Genomic DNA, 24,525 nt, shown 5'->3' on the forward strand with positions numbered 1-24,525 from the left:
GCCCCCGGGATGGGCTCTCCCTCTGCCCCTCCCCCTGCGCGTACTCTCCCTCTCTCTCTCAGATAAATAAATAAGATCTTTAAATAACAAGGACAACAAAGAGGCTCCGGGGGACTTGAACCCAATGGCCACATTGTGAAGTGCTCCCCATGGAGTCTCCCAGACCCGACAAGCACTCCGGCCTCCTTGGGCCTCATGCCTCCCCTCCTGACCCAGCCTGTGTGAATGGCACAACGGGGTTCACGGGCTCTTGGTCTTCATAGCTTGGCTCTGCAGGGGGTAGCAGGGAGTTTGGCACCAGCAGGCACTGCCCTGGGATGTCGGAGGCCCCGATGTTTGTCCTCTGGGCTGTGACACCACAGGCCCATCCCTTGCCTCTCCCACTGGCGCTGCCCCCATGGTTCGCTCGCTCTAGGAGCCACCCCTGCTCTGAGGGAGTCAGGAGGCCTAGATGTGAAGATGGGACGGGCCGGGGAGAAGCGAAAAGAGCTGGCAGGGATTTGAACTAAGCCGGAAGGTGGCAGGAGGGCGCGGGTAGAAGGGTGAGGCCGAGCTTCCAAGCCAAGAGAGGACGGCACACTCAGGGCAGAAGTCGCCAAATCCCGGGGGATGGGGATGCCGAGGAATGTGGATCTGGGATTTTATTTTATTTTTTTAAGAGATTTTATTTATTTATTCATGAGAGACACACAGAGAGAGGCAGAGACACGGGCAGAGGGAGAAGCAGGCTCCATGCAGGGAGCCCGACGCGGGACTCGATCCCGGGTCTCCAGGATCATGCCCTGGGCCGAAGGCAGCGCTAAACCACTGAGCCACCCGGGCATACCACGATCTGGGATTTTAAAAGCAAAGGACATTTTTCCCCTTTTAGGTGCACATCAAAGGGAGCCGAGGTCCCTCGCTGCCAAAACAGCCCAATCGTTTCCACAGGACCTCAGACCTGCCGCGTCCGACACCGGGAAGTGGGTGTCGAAGACCAGGGGTTGAGGGCCCCGGAGCGCCTGACGGGGACTCCGCTCAGGCCCAGAAGCTCTGGAGGATGGTGTCCCCGCGTGTCTGCAGCACGAAGGTGAAGCCCGTGGGCAGGGCCCCTGAAAAGGCTGCGTCTGGTGATGGGGCCCCAGAACCCTCCACCCAGGTGCGCAGCCAGGAGCGCCTGTACCAACCGTCACCTGGGCCCGTCACCTTCTTCGACAGCTCCCTGCTGCCCCAAGTGTAAACCTCCAACCTCCTGACCTGGGGCCTGGGGCCCCGCCCCTCCAGCCTCCTTGTGTGGGTGAGCTCAGGCGAAAAAATAAATCATCTGTGCATGCTCCTTCTCACCAAGAGGCCCTCACAGGCCACTTCTGCTGTGCCCAGGCACCCTCCTCAGTGCACACGCCTGTGTCTACTGGTCTGGGTCCCTTTGTCAAGTCACTTCTCCAGAGGAAGCCCCCTGGGCTTGCACCACGCCTGCCTGGCACTTGCCTCGACTGGAGTTTATCACACCGGGAGGTCATTACTCACACATTGCCTGCCCCGGCGGAGTGTTCCCCCGGAGGACGACCTAGCTTTATCTTAGTGACTATTTTTTTCCTTTTTCTCTAGCACCTACTACGGCATCTGGTTCCCGGCGAACAGATGTTTTACAGTCTGTTTTACAATTACAGTGAGTGAGCGAACACCTCGTCGGCAGAGGGCTCGCCTCTTTCTAAGCGGCCCATGCAACTGTAGCAGAGTCCTGCCTGCCAGGGTTTCCTTCCCAAATGCTCGGCACGTGGGTTTCTGGATCTACAACCCTCCCCCCGGCTCCCATGTCCTCCCCACGGCTCTGATACCCTCCCCAGGGCTCTCACGCCCTCCCCACTGTTCTCACGCCCTCCCCATGGCTCTGATACGCGCTGTGCACAATGCTACTCTGCACGGGAACCACACTCTTAGAAATGCCAGGTCGATGGATCCATTCATTCGATCCACACCTGTTTACTGAGCATTTGCCGGGTGGCAGCCCGTGTGAAGTGCTGGGGATTCGGCAGGGGACATGCTGTGCCCCCGGCCAGCCGCTCTGGGGTGGAAGAGGGACCCTGAGCGCGGCACCTGGCGCACCTGGCTCTTGATGAGCTCGTCGTCCCGCTGTATCTGCAGCACGTAGCCCGTCCGGCAGCTCACGGTACACCGGGCGCCGTGGTAGCGGTCACTGCTGGAGCAGTTGAGGGAAGCGTTCTCCACCGCCAGCTCCGGGCAGTCGGCGGCCTCACACGCGAAGTGCACGCAGCTGGGGAGGAAAGGAACAGGGGGTGAGCGGGGCTTCGCTCGCGGCACCCCGCTCGCAGCACCCCTGCACTCCAGCTGGGAGGGGCGCTGATGGACTCCCTCGCCGCCCTCCCGGGAGGCAGACACAGAGGACGGGCTTGGGCCCGCTTTGCGGACACAGCCCCGGGGGCAGCAGAGTTCATCCCAGCGCCCCAGGGTTCACATCTCGCAGAAAGCCGTGCATGGCGTCACCTGCAAACCTCACAGAGGCTCAGCTTCTCCACCCGTGAGGCAGGGACCACGACGCCAGCAAGAATCCACCGAGGTCCTTGCAGGCCGGCGCCACGGTGATCGACAGCCTCTTCGCGGCTCGTGGCGGCACCCACCCCGGGGGGATTCCCGACACACAAACACACTCACTAAGTAGCGGGGAACCGTGTAAACGGGCCTGTGCTCCGGGACCTAGAGGCTGCGTCACGTTGGCTACGTCACCTCTCTGAGCTCCAGAGTTTGCTCAAATTTGGGCCCACCCGTAGGGCCACGAGACTCAACCGGGGCGGCGCTGAATGTGCAAGTCTTGTAGAAACTGCGAAGTGATTTATGAATTGCTGGCAAAGCCGCACAGCGATCACGCCTTGCTTCTTGCTGTAGCTGCCGTTCTAGTCCTCCTGCCAATCTGCAGTCTAGCCTCTCTTCAATTTCTACGGGAAGCTTCCCCGGGGTCCCCATGGGGAGCATCCTGGCGGGCACTCTGCCCTCCTCTAACGGGCCTCGCGCCTCGTGCGCTGAAAACACAGGGACCTGGGTGCCCACCGTGCGCCGGAACGCGTGCTAATCCTCGAGGAAATGGAAATATTAAATCCCTGGGCTCGATGCTCTCTCCCCTCCTGTCACCGTTACACAGACACTCGGTAACATTAGCGGCTATTCACCGATTGCTTATGCACATGAGCTCACCCCAGCCTCCCAACACCCCTATGAGCTAAGTGTTATTCATTTTATGGTCGGAAAAACCAGGGGCCAGTGAGATCGTGTTCCTTAGGTTCCCACCCAGATGTGTGGGTCTGAAGTCCTTGTTGTTAACCTGGCCCCACACCTGGACTAGAACTTCCCTGAGGGTAGAGACAAGGCCTGTTTCATCCGGGTGTCCTCGGCACTGCAGTAAAGCAGCGGTGCATACAGTAGGTGTCTCCTAAGCGGCAAGAAACGAGGGGCGGCCGTGTCGGGCAATAGCTCTTGAGCACGCTGGAGGTTGAGATGCTGAATGGGAACCCTGACAGCTTGTCGGGGGCAGTTTTCAGTAGCCTCTTGACTCTCGGACTGTCTACACTGCCTGGCACCCGGGATGCGCGGAGAGCGAGGAGGCAGGGAGCCATCGGTGGCCAAACCAGCTTCAGAAGGGATTCCTCATTTTTTTTTCTTGGTACCCATTTCGGGAAACTGCGCTGGGGGCCCTCTCGGAAGATGGTCACTCCTCGCCATGCTCTCTCCTCTGCTCGGGGGCCTGGTGAGTCACGCTTGGGCTGGGGGTGGAGCTAAAAGCCTCCACACATCACAAATTCCCTTTCTTCAAATCTTCGGAAAAGGGAAGCACTTGATGTAGGCCTCAGACCCACAGGGATGGGGGCTTTGCATCTCCACCTACACCCGCTCCCAAAGGCACAGTGAGAGGGCGACGGGGACACCTGCAGACATACTGGCTTCTCCACCTGCTCTCCTGCCCCTGACAGAGTCGCCTGCACCACGCCACATGCCCCGGGGAGGCGTCCAGGACAGTGGCTGAGGAGCCGACCAAGGGCTCGGACACCCCACGACGCACGTGTCCACGGTGGGTAAGCGCGGGGGGCAAGAGCCACATGGTTCCAATCTCAGTCGATTTGCTCCGTACGCTAGCAGCTCCCACACTGGCCCTCTGATCCGTGTCTCCCAGGGTGACGACCAGGGGGCTCCGGGCCGCCCCGGACTGTGGGGCCATGAAGTTGTAAAAGCAGCATGTACCCCCCACCCGGTTTCTCTGCACGGTAATGTTCTTCATAAGAAAAAGAAGAAACTGAAAATAAAAAAAAGAATTGATTTGCTACAGTGGAAAGGGCACAGGGCTTAGCAACTGGGCTAATCCGGGTTCTAAGCCCCAGCAAGGCCATTTACCAATTGCTTAACCCTGGAAAGTTCCCTGATGCTCTAAGCCTCAGTCTTCTCATCCACAAAATGGAAGTAATAAGCCAATTTATCTCTCAAGAGTGTCAACAGGGTGACATGTCAGCCACTCATTCATCTGTTCAACAGACCTGGTCTAGGGGCCTCACTGCCCTGTTCTAAACACTGGGGAATTTCCTAGGACGCCTGGCACCTGTGTTATTGAGGAGAAAGGACATGAGCCCCAGAAAAATCATAAGGAAGCCTGTTTCCCACAGTGATATGCCGCAGAAAGGGCACTAAAGGTGAAATACAGAGGATGACTGTTGGGGGCTGGGGGGAAGGACACCTGTGCAGGTGGGTTGGGGAAGGAAGCCTCCATGAGGAAGGGACATCTGAACTAAGACCTCCACGATGCCAAGGGATAAGCCATGCAAAGGTCTGGGGCAGAAGGAGTCCTAGGCGGAAGCAAGAGTGCACCAAGTCCAGGACAGAATGGAGCTCAGCACGTTCATATAATCAAAAGGCCCACGCATGAGAAATACTTTGGGAACCGTGATGCTGCAAGAGAAGGTGGTTTCTCTACTCTGGCTCTCTCTGCTGTAGAATGAAAATATCTCCTGGTCACAAAGGTTTCATGGTCAAAAGAGCTGGATTAGTAAGTCAGCTTTTTTTTTTTTAATTGCAGGACTACTCAGAACCTTGAATGTTCTAGTGCACACTGGGGATTTCCAGAAGGGGCTGCGACACACATTATTTCCCAAACTGATAACCTTTCCCAATGGGACATTTCTGGATTAGTGTGCTCCAGAGCATGCCGTTTCAGCACATCGGTGTGTGCCCGGCCTGCGGGCTTGAAGACAGGCAGAAAAAGGGGAGACGGCGATGTGCACCAGGTGTCAGCCGCTATGTCTTCCCTGCATCACCTGACTTGCACCCTCACCGTAACTCCTGGAGGTACTACGAGGACTCCCATTCTCAAGAAGAGGAAAGTGAGACTCCACGAGTTCAGCTGGCCTGTCCCAAGGCAAGGACCCGCCAGTGGGTCCGCCCTCCGTCCCCTCAGCCCCTGTTCTTCTCTTTGCTTTCCCATTAGCTGGAAGGGTTGTGGGAACACATTGTCCAAAACCATACACATTACCCCACGTGCCCCTCCCAGATACCTCCCTGTCATTGCTGAAACACAAAAACAGGGAAAACAAAGGCCGAAAAGCCTCTGGCTTCATTAAAAACAAACTGGGGGAAGGATTCAATACCAGTGATGAGCAATAAAAATAACAAAAGGAGGAATAAGGGAAGATACTTCTCAGAGGGAGGACATGGCTGATCTGAGGGATGGGGGAAGGGACATAGGTACTTTTATCAATGAAATTCTCACATCTGGGCAAAGATGGAGATGCAGCCCCAGCCAAAGATAAGCAGATATTTAGAAATTTATAATTATATATAATTATATAATTTTATTAATATATTAATATATTATTATATTTAATATATTATTTATGATATATTATTTATTATAAATATATATTAATATATTTGATATAGTATTTATTTATAATATTATAAATAAAATTATAATTATTATATATTATATATTTATTTATTATATATAAATTTACTTATTATATATTTATTATATATATATACTTCATGTATTTACTTACGGACTCAAGTCCCACATAGAAGCATATCCTAAGTGATGCACCAGCCAGTCCCCCAACACTGTCCCCACTGCCCAGGGAAATGGCCCCCAATCATGCTCAACCCAAAGGATGGATGTTGCTCAACCTGAACACAGAAGACCAGTAGTGAAAGGGCGGATGAAGGTCCCACCCCGGGCTGTGCCCTGCCTGCCTCAGTGCTGCGACTACACCGCGGGGCAGGGGGATCCTAGCGGCAAGGTGGTCTATCGATCAGTCCGGGACGCTCAGATGGGGACAGCGGAGAAGACAGCACGTCCACACGGGAAAAGGGAGAGAAGATGCTCCTGGCAGGAGGGCTGCAGGGCCCCTGGGAAGCAAGACTGAGAAGAAAAGATCAAGACAGGACTCCCGTGGGGAGGTGGGTGGGGGTTGGGATAATGGGGTGACGGGCACTGAGGGGGGCACTTGATGGGATGAGCACTGGGTGTGATACTATACGTTGGCAAATCGAACTTCAGTAAAAAACAAATGAAAAAAAATGAAAAACTAAATTCGGGATGCAAATTCCTGGATTCTCATGTAAAAAAAAAAAAAAAGGACAAAATTATTTTTTTTTCTTTTCAGCCTGGGAGGGGATCCCCAGAGGCTCTGCACCCTGGAATCCCCAGAGCCAGTGAGGCGTTCGGCCCAGGGTGACGAGGCAAAGTCGAGGCCTGCAGGGTCGGGGTGGCAGCCAGCTGGCCAGCAGAGCAGAGGCAGGGTCACTCCTGGCCCAGGTGGCCCGCGGGCCACCCCCATCGTGTCTCCCAGCCTGCGACATCGTCGCTATGAGCGCTCCTGAGGGTCAGACGTCAGCAAGTCATGAGGGAAGAGGACTGGGGAGGCCCAGCACAGGGTGGGCTCCGCTCTGGCCCCTGTGACCGCAGCCTTGAAACCTGTGATCAAGAGGAAGGCCTCTGCGATTCCTGCGGCGATGCCAGTCCTGCCGGGAAGCGGCCGCCTGGCTTTGGGGACTCACGGCCCTTGCTGGGACCGCAGAAGCAGACAATCCGTCAGAGGTCCGAGCTTTCAGGGACCACGATCTTATGAAGACAAAATAACAGACGTAGATCATTTCAGAGCCTTTCGGTGGGAGGCGGGGGGAGAGATTGTGAAAATCCCCCATTATTGACAAGGATGTGCATGGAAACGGAGGAGACCTCTGATAGGAGCCGAAGCTGAACCGCCTCTTGGAGGAGAGTCAGGAGCCTCTGTCATGGTCGGAGAGACACATGCTCAGCACAGCAGTTCTGTCTGCAGGCGCATCCCCCACACCAGCTCCCAACAGGTGTGCCGACAGGTGCTGACCTGCTTGTGGGCAGGATAAATGGGAGAGCCTGTGGTCTCTGGCCACGAGAAGCTTCTCTCCAGGCTCAAAATCTCACACACAAACTCCTGTAGAGTCATCTGATGGGACGGACACTCGCACGTGGGCTCCTCTTGGGGCACCGAGTCCAGGAACTCCTGTGGGCACCATCCCTCACCCGCACACCGCCTGGTCTAGGTCCACGCCGGCTGGGAGGAGTCAATCTGGTCCCGTGAAGAATTTATTTCCTCCTAGAGCTGGCTTACAAAGGTTAGCTCACTATCAGAACTGCCCTTCTCTGGGTGGGCCGGCATGGGGAAGAGGGAGAGGGAGAGGGAGAGAGGATGCAAACAATAAAAGGGGCTGGAGGAATGAAGGAGGGAAGGAAGGAGGGAAGGAAGGAAGGAAGGAAGGAAGGAAGGAAGGAAGGAAGGAAGGAAAGAAGGAAGGAAGGAAGAGGAAAGGGAGGGAGGGAAGGAAATGAGGGAGGGAAGGAAGGAGGGAAGGAAGGAGGGAAGGAAGGAGGGAGGGAAGGAAATGAGGGAGGGAAGGAAGGAGGGAGGGAAGAAAGGAAGGGAGGGAAGGGGAGGGGAGAGGAGATAGAGGAGAGGAGAGAGAGGATGGGAGTTCACTGATCGTGTAAGCACGGGGCCCACTGAAGTCTATAATAGCTGCTCAATCTCTGTTTAGAAGCACAGGATAGTGTGCGTGTGTGTGCACGTGTGAGGGTGTGTGTGTACGTGTTTGTACGTGTCAGACACGCCAGAGCCTCAACCCATGGCTGTCGCGTCCCTCACTGAGGCAGCCTCTGCCCCTGGCCGGCCGCACCCCCGAGGCTCCCCCGTCCCCCAGCTGTGGCCTGGGACTGGGCTGTGATTCCACACCTGGTCCTCTCCCTCGAAGCCTGACCCTGCTCCTCTCCCGTGGGCCTCCTCTGGCCGTGGGGGCCTCGAGCCCCTGGAATCTGGGTTGAACACACCACCTGCACTGACTTTGCCGGAGTGACCCGTGGCGCCCACTGGGCATCGGTCACGCTGCTCCCAGGACAGGGGAGCAGAAAGGAGAAGGGAGAAGGGTGGACGGAGGAGGGGCCGCACCAGACCGAGGGGCGGGCTGAGGCTGGGGCTGAGGCTGGGGCTGGGGCTGGGGCTGGGGCTGGGGCTGGGGCTGGGGCTGGGGCTGAGGCTGGGGCTGGGGCTGGGGCTGGGCCGGGGCGGCCTCTCCGGACCTGGGCAGCAGCTGAGGTCAGAGGCCCGCGCCGCCCGAGCCAGCTGAAATGTGCGCTGTAAAAAGTGATGCTATTTACCTTGGTGTTTTGAGAAAGAAGAAAAACATCCCATGGCTTTTTACAGTTGTTGCTTATTTTTCTTTTCTTTCCTCCCGGTTTGTTTGTTTTAATGCATTTGCACATTTGTGGGGTCCTGACTGTTTGGGTAAGTGCCTCTCGGGCTCTCCGGGAGCAGCTGCTCCCCTCCCCAGCAGCCCCCCTTCCCCGGAGCCTCCGGGAGGGGTCCTCACCCCCCAGCCGTCGGTCCATCGAGCCTCTGAGGCCCCCGGACCGGACCTCGGCTCTCTCCTCTCCAGCCGCCCCGCTCACTAGAGGCCCACGCGTGAGCAGCCGGGACGGGTCCCCTTCTCTCCGAGACACGCTTGGCTCCGACGGGTGTGCGTGCCTGTTAGGGGCAGACGACGCAGGGCTCTGCCTCCTGACCGCCCGGACGGCTTGACTCTTGCGCTCTTGTCCGCACCTCACGGGACAGGTGTCATAATGACATAAAATAATGAAACGTGGTAACAAAGTGCACGTTGGTTCCCTCTGCCCCCCGTACACCCCCACCAGCTCTTGGGAACCACAGAATGTTAGAACGGGAAAGGACCAGGGACAACATCCAATGCATCACCATCCTCCTATGGACGGCGAAACGGAGGCCCAGAGAGGCGCAGTGACGGGCTCAGAGTCACATAAGCAGCCAGGGATGGCGCGGGGGGGGGGGTGCAGTTCTTCGGCCCCAAGTCAAAGAACTCAACAAATGCTGGAGCAATTGATTTGTTTCTGGGGTTAGGCACTTCTAACGGTTTACTGCTAATGAAGAATTCGGAGAAGCCAGGGCTGGCCTCAGTCAACTTGCCCGTGGTCCCGGTGGCCGGGCAAGGATGGGACGGAAAGCACTGCAGAAAGGTCTCAGGGACTTACATTTCCCATCGACACTGTTTCCCTGGGTTCTGAGAATTGACTTATTTTTATAGTCTGGAGAGCCGGGGAGGAAAAAGCCCTTTTAGTGTGAAATATAAAGTGATATTTAAGGAGCTCTTTTGCCTCCGAACGATTGCAACAGACTTTGCACAACAGAAGCTAGAGACAGTGGGTGCAAAACAATGTGGGTTTTGCAACCACCTTTTGAGTCCCCTGTGGCGGCAGGGGCGTGGGAAAGGCAGTGCCCCCCCCCAACCACGGTCCCAAACATTTTCTTCTCCTTGCTCCCAGGTATACGGGGCAGGACTGGCTCGCCTTTCAGAGGGCCTCCCCCTGGGGGAGCCCACCGAGGCCCCTGCGCCCCCCGCCTCAGTCCCTCTCTCTCTCTCTCTCCCCTTCTGGATCTCATTAAACAAACATGAGAGGTGCTGTGTGAGCCTGGACCAGCCCTTCCCCTTTGGGGGCCCCGGGATTCTGGGGAGTTTGGACACTCTGGGTGTCCTGGGTGATCTCCAGGGCGGCTTCCTGCTTGAAGGGCCTTGTGCGGAGTTCCAGGCGGAGACGCACCGCAGTCGGATCCGGAAGGGGCCGCAAATATTCCGTGTCCATACCTCGCCTCTGCACGGTGCCCAGCGGCCTGTGAGAGGACGTGCGTGGACGGCGCACCACTAGCCCTCATGGCCACCCGGGGTGGGGGTGTGTGTGTGGGTGTGTGTGTGTGTAGATATTCCCGCCCGTTTATTCAAAAACAGGAAAGTGAGACTCAGAAACGTAACGTGCCTTGCCATGGACATGCAGGCGAGGAGGGGCACATCCAAACCCAAGTAGGAGCACCCCCCAAACTCGGATCGCTCCCCGGAGACCCCAGCTCTCCCAGCTTCAAGCGGGATGCGTCACTGACACCACATGAGACGCACTGATGGAGAGACGTGAGGCCGCTGCCAGGGCCCCCGAGACCGCTGAGGGCATCTCCGGGGCTAGGCTTGGGGTGGACACGGACTCTTCCCCATGGCTGAAGTCCAGGGAGCCGGGCTGGAGCCAGTGCCAGTCCCCTGCATCCTCCTAGACATCCCAGCGTGTCGGAGCTGCACGGCGGCGAACCCCCGCCCCCGGCCCCTCTTTGTTCAAACGTGGATGCCCAGACCCGGGCAGGGGACGTGCTGTTGCCCACGCAAGCCGGCCATCGGCGGCGGTGGGGACTGTGAGCGGGAGGCAGGGCCTTCCCACCGCGCCCGCCTGCTTCCCTCCCTGCCAGGCCCGGGAGCCGGAGCCCCACGCCGGGTGGGCCGCGTAGACCCCAGGGCAGGGCCCGCTGGAGGCCCGAGGCCGGAGAAGGGAGGCAACGCGCATGTCCGTGCGCCGCCGAACCCCAGCCAACGGCCCAGGGCATGCGACCCGGGGTCCCTTACCTCTGCTCGGCTGAGCTGTAGGTCTCCCCTCTCTGGCAGCTGCTCAGGGTGACGGGGTCAAAGTTGTCGAAGGAGCGGAGGGCCACCCCCGAGATGGCGACCAGGGGTGAACTGAAGCTCACACGGACCGCCCGGCTGTGGTAGAAGGGCTGGCTGAGGTCATGCACCACGGGGATAATCAGGGGATTGTTCCTGCAGCTCAGGACATGGAGGCCTGTCAGGGGAGACAGAGGGCCGCGGGGCCAGGCTCATTACTCAGGGCCAGTCACGCCCCCCCAACGGGCCCTTCCCGAAGCCCCCAGACCCTTTCATGTCACTGCACAAAAGCACCATTGGGTGGCCAGTGGGGATTTTGAGTTTGATTGAAAGTTTCTTTGTCTGCCTTTTTCTCTTGGTTCCAAATCTTTCCAATCCCTGTGCCTCCCTGCCCCCTAAGCTCTCCCTTCACCCAGCGCCCACAGCCGCCCGCCCTCCCCCCGGGCCGCCCCCCCGACGGGCGTGGCTGGCCCTGACCACCCTCCCGCACGGCGACGGGGCCCGCAGGCCAGGCGGCCTTCCCAGGCAGCCCACAGCTGGTAGGAACCATCCAGGGGAGCCGGCCCTTCCCGGGGGGCCAGGCCTGGCCTCGGTGCTGATGCAGGAGCCCGGCCTGTGAGGCGCAGACCCCGCAGCCGTGCTCAGGGTGACGTGGAGAAGCCGGGCAGGGGGGCTTCCCGGAGGCGCCCGGAACAGCCTTCCAGAACCCCGGGTCCCTCCAGAGCCGGAAGCAGGTCCCCGGGCGTCCAGGACGAAGGCGGGCGGCAGAGAGGAGGGTGCACCCAGGAGAGGGAAGGGGGCGGCCGGGTGGGCCGGGTGGGCCGGACGCTGGCTCTGCTGTCTGCCGGCCTCGGCTCACGGGGTGCTCAGCTGGTCACACCGCAGCCATGTGACCCCAGCAAAGGGCTAAACCCGCTTCTGCATCTACCACGGGGGTGATCCCCGCCCGGCAGGCCTGCTGGGTTGGGCGTCCGGCTCCTGCTCCAGAAGGTGCCCTTCCGCGGTCAGTCCCGGGGGCGCAGGGGGCAGGATGCTGAGGACAGAGGACCCCGCGGGGAGGGACAGGGACACGCCGAAGCCCCGGGCGCGGGGTCACGGGATCCAAGTAGCTTCTGTGGAAGGGGGCGTCCCCCGGCCCCCGGGGCCTCTGCGATGCCAGCACAGCTAGGAAAATATTTGCCTCGCACTTAGGGAAATTTCCCCGGATTCCAGATAAGTCCGGAGGGGTTTTCTTTCTCTTCCTTATTAACACGTCCCCCCTCGCCTCTAAAACTCACTAAATAAGTAAACAGAAAAACAAAACACGAAACCCTCTCCCGCTCCCTGGGCTTCCGCTTGACCCTGCGGTGACCCCTGGCCTGCTGGCTCCACGCGGGTCTCTGAACCCAGCTCCCCGGGGGCGGTGCAGGCCTCGCTCTGGAGCCCGGCCTCCCCGGCTGGCCTGGAATTCCCAGCCCCTGGAGTGGCTGCACCGGAAACAGGACTCTCCTGGTGCCAGGCCCTGGGCTGGGCCCCCTTACCACCGCCGGGAGGGCCCCTCCATTACTCCCGCTCAGTCTCGCTCTGACGATCACATGGCACCGTGGGGACAAGAGGACAGCAAGACGCCACATGAGGTGCTCTGAGGTCGTGGAAAGCGTTCACCTCTGCGAGCCCAGTGAGTGGCAGGGACAGCACGGAAGCCTGGGCCCTCAGCCCCGGGGCTGGGACCCTCCACTCTGCACCGAGCACACGCGGGTACACAGAGGCTCTGCAAGTGACAGCCTGACCACTGCGGCCCCGTCCTCCCCGCCCTCCCCCAGCCCTGGGCGGAGGCAGCGCCTTGGCAGACAGGACCTGGCTCTGGATACGCCTTCCTGCTCCCCACACTGGCCTTTGCTTCTCCCTCCTCCTCTGGGGAGCTCTGCAGGTTGTGCTGGAGACACGGCTGCCACTGCGGGGGACTGAGGGACACCTCGGGCTGCAGGGTAAAGCGCCCTGGCTACGATTCCAAGCTCCTGGCTCCTTCTCTCTTCCTGGTCACTGCCCCACCACCCGGGCTCTCCCAAGGCCTGTCTGGGTGTCAGGTGCTGATACCTAGAGGAAGGGCCTTTGCTCGGTCTCCTTCCCGGGGTCTCCTGAGGGTCACACGGGGTGCGCGAGGTTAAAGGTGCCTGTTGAGAGGACTTGGACGGTGGCCCCTTATCCCCATATCTACCACACCCAGGCCCCTCTGGATACACAAAGGCCTCCTGATTTGCAGGCCACCAGAACGCCAAACAGAGACGCAAGAAAGAGGGAAGGCGAAGGAAGACCTAGGTCTCAGCTGCTCCTCAAACCAAGCCCTGGATAGACACGGTCCCGAGGGCCACGGGCATGAGAACGCGCTCACCGAGATCGTGGCTCTGATCTTTGGTATCAAAGAGCTGGACGCTGATGGTTTCCTGCTTCTGGTCCCCATAATAGGTGCCATCGGTCACCAGGTGGACGATGACAGCTGCAGCCACCATTGGCTGAGAGAAGTATGCCTGAAATGCAGAAGACACAGGAGGGTCACGCTCGGGCACGTGGCTGGGGAAGCAGCCATGGCGCAGGGGGTTTCAAGGAGCATCTTCCATTTTAGGGACTGGGCCGCTCATCATGGGTCCAGGATGGGAATAGGGAGGCAGGGAAACCTCACAGTGAAGAGCACAGGCTCTGAGGTGGGAAGCTCTGTGCCAACTTGGCTCTGCTCCTGCTGAGCTGTGTACAGTGAGTGGAGGCTCAGCGTCCATGGGCCTGGGCTCCCTCACCTCCCTGCAAGTGATATATTAAGTGAATAACTCAATCATAGGGTGTCTGTGAGGCTCCAGTAAGATAATGGGAACAAAGTGTCTGGCACATACTAAAACCATAAAAAAAATAAAGGTACTATTATTATTTGTCACTTCTCCATGCTAGCCTCTGTGTTGGGCAGCAAGGAGACAAAGCCGAGTAAGACCCAGCCCTCGCATTTCTGCGGACCATGGAGTTCAAAGTGGGTCAGTGATGTGCAAATCAAAAGTCAATACAGTCCACAATCCTCAGTCAGGAAGATGGGCCCAAAGAGAGCCACAGAATAGTGTGACAAGCACCATCCAACAGATGACCAAACACAGGACGAGAAGGGAGAGAACAGTCACTCCTCTGCGGGGATCGGTTAAGCCTTCAAGGAGGAGAAGACAATCTTAAAAGGCCTTGAGCAATGAACAGAAGGTTCCGGGAAGACCAAAGGTATCCAGAGTCTTTGCCAAAACAAGAATGACGAGGGGCATTCCATGAGCGATGAAGGGATCCTATTTCAGGAAGCATCCTATTGCCAAGGGTTTTGTTCTCTGTCCTGACCATGAGCACCCTCAGGGAGGAGACAAGCCATCCTGAGGAAGGGTCATGGGAGTCGGTTCCTGGGGGCCACTGCTGGAGAGTCTAAGGCTCTTAAAGCTTTGGCTTACCCGGAGCCAGAAAGTGGTCTGAGCCATCTGGGAGTACGGGTAGCTGATGGTACAAGGGTACCAGGCATGCTGGGAAATGCCTTCACTGAGATCTATCACCTTCGTTCGACACACCTGGGAAAAGACAAAGAGAAACGTGTTTTAGAGGGTGTCAGAGGTTGAATTAAATTCAAGTAGAAACACCTTTGCCATCCACCTATTTTGTTCTTGGCGCCACGGGAGGAAACAGGGATGACAGACAGGAGCCCACTGTGCTCCAGGAGCCCACCGCCTACCGAGGAACAGGGAACCCTCCACACTCGTAGGGACAGGACGGATACCACGTTTTGGTGGTGGAGGCGACAGAGACATTCTCATGGGGGCAAATGCTGGAGTTGCTGACGTCTGAGTTGGATTTTAAAGAATAGAGGAGACAGGGGGTTAGGGCACTGCGGGTGCCAGGAGCAGGAGCAAAGGCTCCGAGGAAAGTGGAAATCTGGAATGCTTCGGTTGTGCTAAGCTGCCTGGTATTCTGAGAGCTTGGGGAGGGCAGCAGAAAAGGCAGGAGGAGGGGTGGGATCTTGCAGAGTCGTGAATCCAAAGCAGAACGTTTTAGAACAAATCTGAAAATTGTGCCCAGACCCGTATGAAGGACAGAGGAAAGACTATGATAGTATGGGCCTATCCCCCAAAGACAGGATGTGTGTGTGTGTGTGTGTGTGTGTGTGTGTACGCTGTGTGCACGTGTGTATACTGTGCATCCACATGTCATTCCATTCCTCAGGTCGTTCACGCATCCAAGTCCTATTTGTCGGGAGACTGCTGTTTGCCGAGCACTGTGGGACGGGACAGACGCTGAGGAGCTAGGGCCGACCATGAGCGCACGTGTCCATCCAGGCACCCCACAGGCATGCGCAGCTGCAAACTGTCGATTAGAAAACGGAAAAGCTCTATGATGGAGAAGGAGAGAAACAACGGACTAGTTCTTGAGATTGGTGAGGCCTTTCGCAGCAGGCCGCCCCACATCCGTGCTGCTCCTCTGACCTGGGATGTGGCTCCTCTCTCAAAACTCCCTGTGGGTCTGGGCCTGTCATGCCACACGTCTGGGGCTCAGTGTACTCATCTGAGAAAGGCCGACTGGCAAACGCTAAGGCTCCTGCAAGCTATAAAAAAAGACCCCAGAAGGTCATAATAAACACATATACATGTAAAACAAACACAAAAGAGGGGCAAAAAGAGAAAGTATATGCAAGGATCAAGGATACGGGTTTCCAGCGATACCTAGAGTAGCAAGAGATCGGGAACAGTTTCTATGTCCTTCTGTGGGGAAGGGATGCATCAAGGAAGAAACAGTCACGTGACCATCCTTCCATATGGCAAAGACTGTGAAGAGGCCTGAATTAAATCCATACACAGGGATGATAGTAGAAGTATTCAGTGTCAGGTCCAGTGTGGGTCCTGGCCACACGAAACAGAAGCCCTCCTCCCGAGTCCAAGACGTCAATGGGGAGGTTGCAAAAGCCTAATACTCCGCGGGGAGGGAGGCGGAGCAGGAACGAGGTATGAATGGGCAGGTACAATATGATGCCATTTACAAAAAATCGCACAGAGCAAGACAATCTCCCTACCAGAGATCCCTAGAGATGACTACAGAAGAATTAAAAACAGAGTAGAAGAGTCGTATGTCAAATGTGCTAGTCAAATTCAAGATCAAATGCGAGGCGCGTGGCTGCGCCATCATCTACAACTGCAATCATCAGGTGCCTTTTTATTTTTTAAATGGACTTTTCTGTACTGGAGTGATGTCATATTGACAAAAAAGCTGCAAAAGTAGTAACTGAGTCCTGAATGCGCCTCCTTCATCTGGTGTCCCTTGCCGTTAACATCTTTATCAATTCATTGTTGAAGCCCCATATAGAGGGGCGCCTGGGTGGCTCAGTTAAGCATCTGCCTTGGGCTCAGGTCATGATCTTTGGGTGCTGGGATCAGCCCCGCATTGGGCTCCCTGCTCAGCGGGGGGAGTTTGCTTCTCTCTCTCTCTCTCTGTCTGTTCCTCTCCCACTGCTCACCCCCTCTCTCACAAATAAATAAAACCTTAAAAATATTTTTAAAAATTTAAAAAGTTGCTTAGCCAGCTCTGAAGCATCACCCAGGACGTCCTGCAGGGGCATGCTGGCCTCCTCTAAGGAGACCCTGCTTTATCTTTGACATCTGCACGTGAGATGAGCTCACAGGTTTTCAGGGATTCCAGGGTTCCCTGGAGGCCTCCACCTGTGGCTCAGGGTGTGAATCTGCTTCCTTCCCTCTCTGCTGCTTTACCTGTAGCATCTCTGCTCACGGGTCTTACATATCAAGCTGCCATGTCATGTTTCCCTTCAGAAAAGAGCTTCACTGCTTTAAGAACATGGAAAAGTAGTAAGAGCCGTCTATTGCCAAAGTTCCCTTTCCCCTCCCCGAGAAATCAGTGGGTCCTGGGCATGCAGCAGGAGCCTTCCCCCCGAACGTCGCGTGTCACATCTCAAGGAGTGTAGAGCTGCCAGGAATCAACCATCTCATTGGCCAGAAGCAGGTGACAGCTTCTGTTGGTCAAGTCTCTCGAAGCCCAATACCAAGGAGACCGGGGGGCAGACCAGCCACTTTAATAGGCTGGAAGATGTCTTCGAGTTTATTTTTCTCAAAAACAACTGGGACTGGGCTCAGGCAGATCTGCCAGTGGATTGTGTTACATTTTACAACAGTGCGAGACTTTGCATAAACTATCTATGGCATTTGAAATCCTGGCCAGCAATTCGACATGTATCATTTGGAAATTCTTTCCCCTGTGTTTGGAGTGTTCTGAGCTGCCCCGTCCCCAGCAGAGTGTGGTTGGAGCACATCTCTGGAGCGCTGGGCGGAGGGGCGGGGGGGGGGATGCTTATCTCTGCATCTAAGACACCAACAAAGCCCTCTTACTGCTCAAATACAATTTTCTCTTATCTCGTCAGCTCTATCAGCACCAGACAGGGCTTGAGAGGTACACACTGCTGTTATTTTATTCTCCTGTTTTCCTATTTAGATTGTGTGTGTTTCAAGCTGGCTGCGATCCTGGCCGGGGACAGTCAAGCAGATCAGAGAGGAACAAACAAATCCAGCTGAACCTTTGCCCAAAGCCCCGGTTGATCTTAAAACCTTCTACGTTCCTGGGGGAGGCTGGCGGGGAGGCGGGGGGAGGCCGCAGGGGAAAGGTGAAGCGAACACTCACAGGCCTCCTGCTTTTGTAGACCTTGCGGATTCTGCTCATTCACCAGCTACTTACTGAGGGTGGGTGGCACCCCCCGGGGCTCTGCACAGCTGAGAGAAAAAAGAGCTTTGCCCTTGGCCACAGGGTTGGTCACTACGGTCCAAATGTGATCCCAAGGTGACTGATTCCACGGGGATGCTCCGTTTTCATCCACTCACTGCTTTGCACCCTCCAAAGAAAGCCAAGTCCGACTGCATAAAGCATTACTGAACAACGGAGACTTTCCTGAACATTCGTGCAGAAACAAGCAGGAGAGTTACATCCCACGCTCCGTGGGGACCCGAGCTCCCCTGGCAGCCGCAGGGAGTGGGTGCCGTCTCCCTCATCGTCCCCTTTCCTCCAGTCGTTCTGCTGACCTCCCCAACCCTCCTCACCTCCCCGTCTTCCCAACTTGCACCTCCCAGATCGCGCGTGAGCCATTCTTCTCTCCCTCGGATGACCCGGTCTTGCACACACATTGTCTTTCTGATGATGCCACATAACAACCCTCCCCAGTGCTGTCGGGGGCTGAGCATAGTAACCTCTTGCCCTCTCCATCATGCTGCTATCCGTCCCTTCACATCACTAGACCTTGCGGAGCACACCTAGGGGCTCTAAACACATGGGCAGCCTCCAGGCTTCGGGTTCCCCTAGACGGATGAAGAGGGGGGGCCTCCTACAGCTGGAACCTGGCTTTCGGCCTTGCCCACTTTCGGCCCACATGTCCGCTACGGCATTATTCACAATAGCTGAGATGTGCAAACAAACTCAAGGTCCATCAGGAGGTCAATGCATAAACAACATGTCATCTATTGATAGAATGGCATGTTATACAGCCTAAAAAAAAAAAAAAAAAAAGAAACCCTGCCATATGTGATGCGAAGGATGAACCTGGAGGACATCATGCTAAGTGAAATAAAGCCACCACGAAAGGACAAATACTGCATTATTCCACTTGCGTGAGGCAGCTACAGAAGTCAGATTGGTAGAATCCGTGAGTGGAACGGTGGCAGCTGAGGGCTGGGGTGCGGGGAGAAGGTAGTTGCTAATCACCAGACATCAGGTTTCAGGTTAAGCCAGGTGGTTAAGTTCTGGAAACCTGCTGTACCTGTAGCCAACAGTACCTTATCGAACACACAAAAATGTGTGAAAGAAGGTAGATCTCAGGGCACCTGGGTGGCCCAGTGAGTTAAGCATCTGACTCTCGATTTTGGCTCAGGTTGTGATCTCAGGGTCCTGAGATCAAGCTTCGAGTCAGGCTCTGTGCTCAGCAGGGAGTCTGCTTGGGAGTCTCTTCCTCTTCTTCCCTCCCACCCCATCCTCTCTCTTTCTCTCTCTAAAATACATATATAAAATCTAAAAAAAAATAAGTAGCTCTCTTGTTCACTTTTTTTGTCACAATAAAATGGGACACAGTAGTATTGAATGACTAAAAGACTGATATGCATCGAATGAGCAAATATATTAATAAAACAAGTGAGCCGGTTCAGGTTGGGGCAGAGAAATCCTTATAATGGTGCCAGGCAAGGAGCAGATGTGGGTGGGCTGGCAAACACCCTCCCTTAGGGGTTTCCCTAAGGGGTTGGAGGAGGGATTACCCAGGATCTTCTTGATGCCTTCAGAGCCGGAGAACTCACCTCCGTTGATAGGCACCTCAATCTACCCTCAGACAGCGCTTCCCAGCAGCCAGGACGTGTCTGGCTGTACTTTCTCCAACTTTTTCCTCTAAGTAGCAATGTCTACACACTTTCGTATTTAGAGTTCCAGAGTTAGAAGAACTGAAGAGCTGCCTACTGAGAGGATACCTGCAGCGCGCAAGGAAGGGTGGGCTGTCTTGTATAGCGTAACGCGACAAGTAGGTGGCAAAACTGTTATTAAAATGCAGAATTTTCTGGCTCCAAGAACGGATGCTTTTTCCTCACCTATGCTCAGCACCCCCTTGGTGTTTTTAGGTTTATTTGTTTTAGCAATCTCTACACCCAACGTGGAGCTCAAACTCACGGCCCTGGGATCAAGGGTCGCGTGCTCCTCTGACTGAGCAGGCCAGGAGCCCCAGTCCTACTTCTGTTGTGTAGAACCATCTCCAGCGGGAGGTCTCGCTCTTCCCCAAGAACACATGGCACGGAGAGCAGACAGGATTTCCGGTGCCCACGCCACTCCTTTCTCCAGGAGAAGCCCAGCTCTAGGTCTTCGATAGAAGCTGAGCAGCCACTGCTGTCCAGTCCCATCTTAACAGCTGTGGGAACCGAGGGGCGAGAGGCTGCTGCCCCGCTCGGTCTTCAGCACCATGCTCTAGACGCCTCATCACCCTCAGGGATGTGCCTACACCTAACACCCCCCATGGGAAACAGGAGACCTGGGTCGGTTCTGGCTGTGTCACTTATTAGCTGGACCTCCCCCCCACCCTCAGCCTCCCCATCTGTGACACACTGTGGTTGTCCGGGGTGACCCTAAAGTCCCCCAGGAGCTTGAGGACACCCCGCGTAACGACTTCCACCAAGGATCTCAAGGTCCCAATATCATTTATCCTCCCAGTTATCCTCTGTGAGGCTGGAATCATCGTCCCGTTTTCCTGATGAGGAAGGGAGGCAGAGAGGCTTTAAAGAACCCCATTAAGGTCACACATCCAGTTGTAGGGTGGCCAGAAGCCAGACTCCGATCCCTCTGATGCCATGGTCTATGGGCCTGCCTTGGCCAAAGCCTCCCCTTCCTCTGATGGAGAAGAAGGCACCAGTCACCACTCTCTGCCTCCAGATGCTCCCTGCTCCAAGGTCCTCACAACTAACCTGCCAAAGTAAAGAACTCACCCTGTTGCCCCGATCACCCCTCTGTGGCCGCCCCGGGACCGCAGGATGGGAGGTTTCCTAAGGCACAACTGGCAAAGGCCTTCGGGAGCCGGTTTTGGCCACGCCACTACCTTCACCCCCAGCTGCCCGCCCCCCGCCCCCGCAGCAGGTGGGCATCCACATGCGTGCACAGTGGGGCTTCCTCCGCCCCGCACGGCCCCTTCTCTCACGTGCCCGGCCTCCACCACCTTGGTGCTCGTGCCCAGACTCCCCCCCCCCACCAGCCCCGCCACTGCACTGGTGCCCATGCTGTGCACTACTACACACGCTTCAAGGCCAGTCTCGAATATCACCCCTCCTCTGGAGGCCCTTGCTCGCCCCCCACGCGGAATTAATTGCTCTCTCGAATGTTCCCATAGCTCTTCGTATATACCTCGGTCACAGCGCTTGTCAGCTTGGAGTACAGTTGTTCAGAGCCCAGTCTTAGCCCTTTAAGTTCTGAAGACTTCCAAGCTGAGAAGCACGCTGTCGTCACGCTCGCATCCATCCTAGCACATCGCCCAGCACCGGGACGCAGCAGGTGCCCCGGGGACAACAAGGACAACAGGAATGGTGGCAGCGGCGGGGTGCCGGTCCTAGGCCGGGCGCTTTTTAAGCCTGTGTGCCAAATCTTGCAGGTCTCAGGACAATGGCACCGTGATGACACCTGTTTCATAGGTAAGGACTGGAGGCCTCGTACGTTGCCTGAGGTCACACGGCTCACAGCTCACAGTGGAACCGGGATTCAATTCCAAGGCGCTCACTCAGCCCACACTCTTAATGGTGGCTGTGACCTCGGCAGGGGCCACCCACCGTTCTCCCCGGGCTGTCGTGGAGGATGGACTTGGAATTTGTGCTGGACAGAAGCTGCTTCAGCAGCCCAAAGCAGGTCCTCCCAGGGCGGCCCTGGGCTGGGCGAGGTGGTGGAAAGAGCCCTGGCTTGCCAGGCCAGAGGCTTGCCCACCAGAGCTGACCCACGTCTTACGTCCCCCGACACCCATCCTTCCCACGTGCACAAGGACAGAGTGAGCTGAATCCCTAACAGGCTTTTCAGTTCTGACAGTCGGCCAGCGTTTCACTCCCCGCGCCGTCCTGGCGAGTGCTGCCGGAGAGAGTGTGGACCCCGTAAGGAAGTGGGATTGTCCCGTCAGCCCCTCAGCCAACCCCTGGACCTCGCGGCTCTGGTCTCTGGAGGGCCAATTTCACAGCCACCTTTCTACGCAAACCAGAGGGCGAACATAAACATTTACCGCAGCCATTCCAGCAATGTGTTTTCTGTTTTCTTTTTCTTTTCTTTTCATGCATGCTACAAAGAGCTGGTTCTCCCCGCAAAGCCTTGAGATCACTGGATATTTGCGCTGGGGGTATCCTCAGAGATCTGATTCCAGCCATCACATCTGATGGAGAGATGGGGAACGGAGCCCACTGGGGACCGGACAGACTGGCTGTAAGCTCCTCTGGGATGGGCCAGGATGTCTGGTGGGGAGTGGGCTTGCCTGGGCTGACAGACACAGAGGCCCCTGTGGCCCCAGGACTTCGGGGCTCAGGTCCCCTCCATCCAGCACCCGCCTCCAAACCCCCCCCCCTTTGCCGAAGACTGCTTTCAATTAGAGGAGTTAACGATGTCTTGCTTTCAAAGGGTTTTTTAAATCCAGTTTATCTTCCACCCACACACGTCGTACACAAAGGCGGGGAGACAGAGGGAGAACAGGGGGGAGCGGGAGTTCTGGTATTTTCCCACACAGGGGAGATGCCATGAGGTTTCTATTGAATTTCGCTTTTACAGATTTACATGCCCTTTTGTCAATCACAGGAGGGAGGAAGTGCTCTTCAAGTCTCAGGCCCGTCCTCTCCAATTTCCTCTTTCAGCCCAAAGGGACCCGGGAATGGGTCTCATAGAAAAAAGAGAGGTAAAGGACTGGGGGGTGGGGGGGACGTGGGGGTGCATGCTGACACTAACAATAGACATAAATGCACAAGTGCATGCATGCACGCACCCCTGCGCACATGCGCGCACACATGCACACACACACATAACCCAGGCAGCGTTTCCAAATATTTCTACTTAGGTCACATTGTAACATCAGGCTTGCAGCTCCAAGGCCAAGTTATTTCCCCAAGAACTGCAAGGTGGTACGAGGGACAGGGTTCCCTGACATGGAGACGGCAGGAAGGAGGCCAGGGGTCAGGCCACGGAGACCACAACACCGAGGGGGCAGGTGCAGCAAAGCCACCTCTGCAGAGCCCGCGTGGCTGTCCCTTACAGAGCACGCTGCTCCCTCCGCAGTGCTCCCACAGGCACCAACTCTCACAGTCCACAGTGCTGGCGCTGCCCCGGGGGTCCTCTTGCCGTAACCGGGAGGAAGAAGCACTGCTGTCCCCATTTGAGACATAAGGAGTCCAAGGTTCAGAAGGCCCCAGGCACTTCCTCACTGCGGAGGAGGCAAAGCCCACGGGCCCAACTCCAGATCCGTATCCTTCCTACCCCCTGGGTGGAGACTTCCCAATACCTCTTGGCCACACCTGTTGTGGTTTCTCGTGTGTCCATCTGTCCCCATGCTTGAGCGTCAGGGGCAGTGCTCGCCCCGATTTCTGTCCCCCCTTCACTGGTGTCCAACTGCGGCTCACGAGGCGCGGCTCAGCGAATGCTGCTCCTATTGGACTAAGGCAGCTGAGCACGCGGGGCAGGGCTGACGCACGAGAGCCAGAAGCCCAGGTGTGGACGTGGTAATAGCCGTGTGGTGCAGGGACCTGGGATTCCTTCCTGAGCGCTGAAAGACCCGGCCCGCCCACCACCCAGGCTCACATGCAGTTGATGCACAACACGAGGATGACAGTAGTAACTGGTCCTCGCAGCGATCTCCCATGACTGCGCACCAGAGCCTGTCCGATTCCGCTATTTCATACTTAGAACCGCCTGATGAGAAAGGTATTAATATTACCTCTACTTTCCAGATGAGAAACAGGCTGATCGCTAACGGGGAGTCCGCTGGCCCTGAGACCACTGGGCCGGTTGAGGCACACACGTGGCATCAGGGCCGCCATCCGCCAAGCCCTTGCTGGGGACAGACACCATCAATTAAATGGTGCGGACTGCTCCCCTGAGTGTAGACCTCAGAATCCACGTTAATAAAACACTCTGGCGAACCTCTCATCACTGGTCGGCATCGGCCCAGGAGATGGGCCTATTTGCGATCCCTGAACGCGGCTGTTCGCTCACGGAGGGCAAGGACGGCGGCGGCTTGCCTGTGACGTCTTCAGTACGAAGAGCAGTGAGAAGCCTAAAGCCCAGACTAGTGGAATACAAGAAGGAGTCCCCAACAATAACATGGATATGGTCGTTGATCCTTTCCCATATACACGGATCCCCTGCTTTTCCAGAGTTCACGTCGCACCACTTTGCTTTTATCAAAGGCCTACCTTAGTACCTGTTCTCGATAACTGAAAGAAATCCAAAGGGGATTTTCACTTTTATGGGGGAAAAAAAAAAGGCCAAAAGCAAACAACAGTGCTCAGTGTTTGTCTTGCAGCGTGTCCTGCAGAGGCAGCGTGCACCCCAGCAGCGAGGGCCCCCCACCCAGCTGCTTCTCCAGAACTACACCCAGCATCTCAGCATCAGTCCGCCCAAGCTTAGACCTGTGCCTCTGAGCCTCTGGGCTTGGCCTCCATTTACTCTGTGCATTGGTTACCAAGGTGGGTCCTAAGCAGAAGAGCCTAAGTGAGACTCTTTTTTGGGGTCTGGGGACACCCCAACATGTTGTCATGCAAACGAATGGCAGTTGCTTCTTTGCCTTATGCCGTTTGGGCTTAGGAAAGGTGTCACGAGAGCACCCTGCCTTCAGGTTGTGGAGGAAACCTCCATCAGGTGTTCTAGCAAGTGTCCCTCGTGCCTTATCTTAGTTGATGCACGCGTGATACACGGGAAACCCAAACGTCGAGATTCCAGGTCCGGGGCCTCTTCCCCTGGCTGCAGAGCACTGTCATCCTCCCTCCACCAGGTCCCTCTCCTCACTCC

At 56.4% G+C, this 24,525-nt stretch overlaps 1 protein-coding gene across 1 annotated transcript in view; it reads right to left on the bottom strand.

The window, feature by feature from the left end:
• PAPPA (pappalysin 1) overlaps positions 1 to 24,525 on the bottom strand; it is a 235,756-nt gene that overhangs the window by 52,619 nt on the left and 158,612 nt on the right. Inside the window, exons 11-14 of the mRNA XM_072727537.1 lie at positions 14,448 to 14,561; positions 13,370 to 13,505; positions 10,963 to 11,176; positions 2,086 to 2,254 (exon numbers count right to left, since the gene is read on the bottom strand). Of these exons, the coding sequence (XP_072583638.1) occupies positions 2,086 to 2,254; positions 10,963 to 11,176; positions 13,370 to 13,505; positions 14,448 to 14,561 (633 nt within the window). The remainder of the gene's footprint in view (positions 1 to 2,085; positions 2,255 to 10,962; positions 11,177 to 13,369; positions 13,506 to 14,447; positions 14,562 to 24,525) is intronic.

Source organism: Vulpes vulpes, chromosome 12, assembly GCF_048418805.1.
Source record: "Vulpes vulpes isolate BD-2025 chromosome 12, VulVul3, whole genome shotgun sequence".
In the NCBI taxonomy this organism is placed as follows: domain Eukaryota; kingdom Metazoa; phylum Chordata; class Mammalia; order Carnivora; family Canidae; genus Vulpes; species Vulpes vulpes.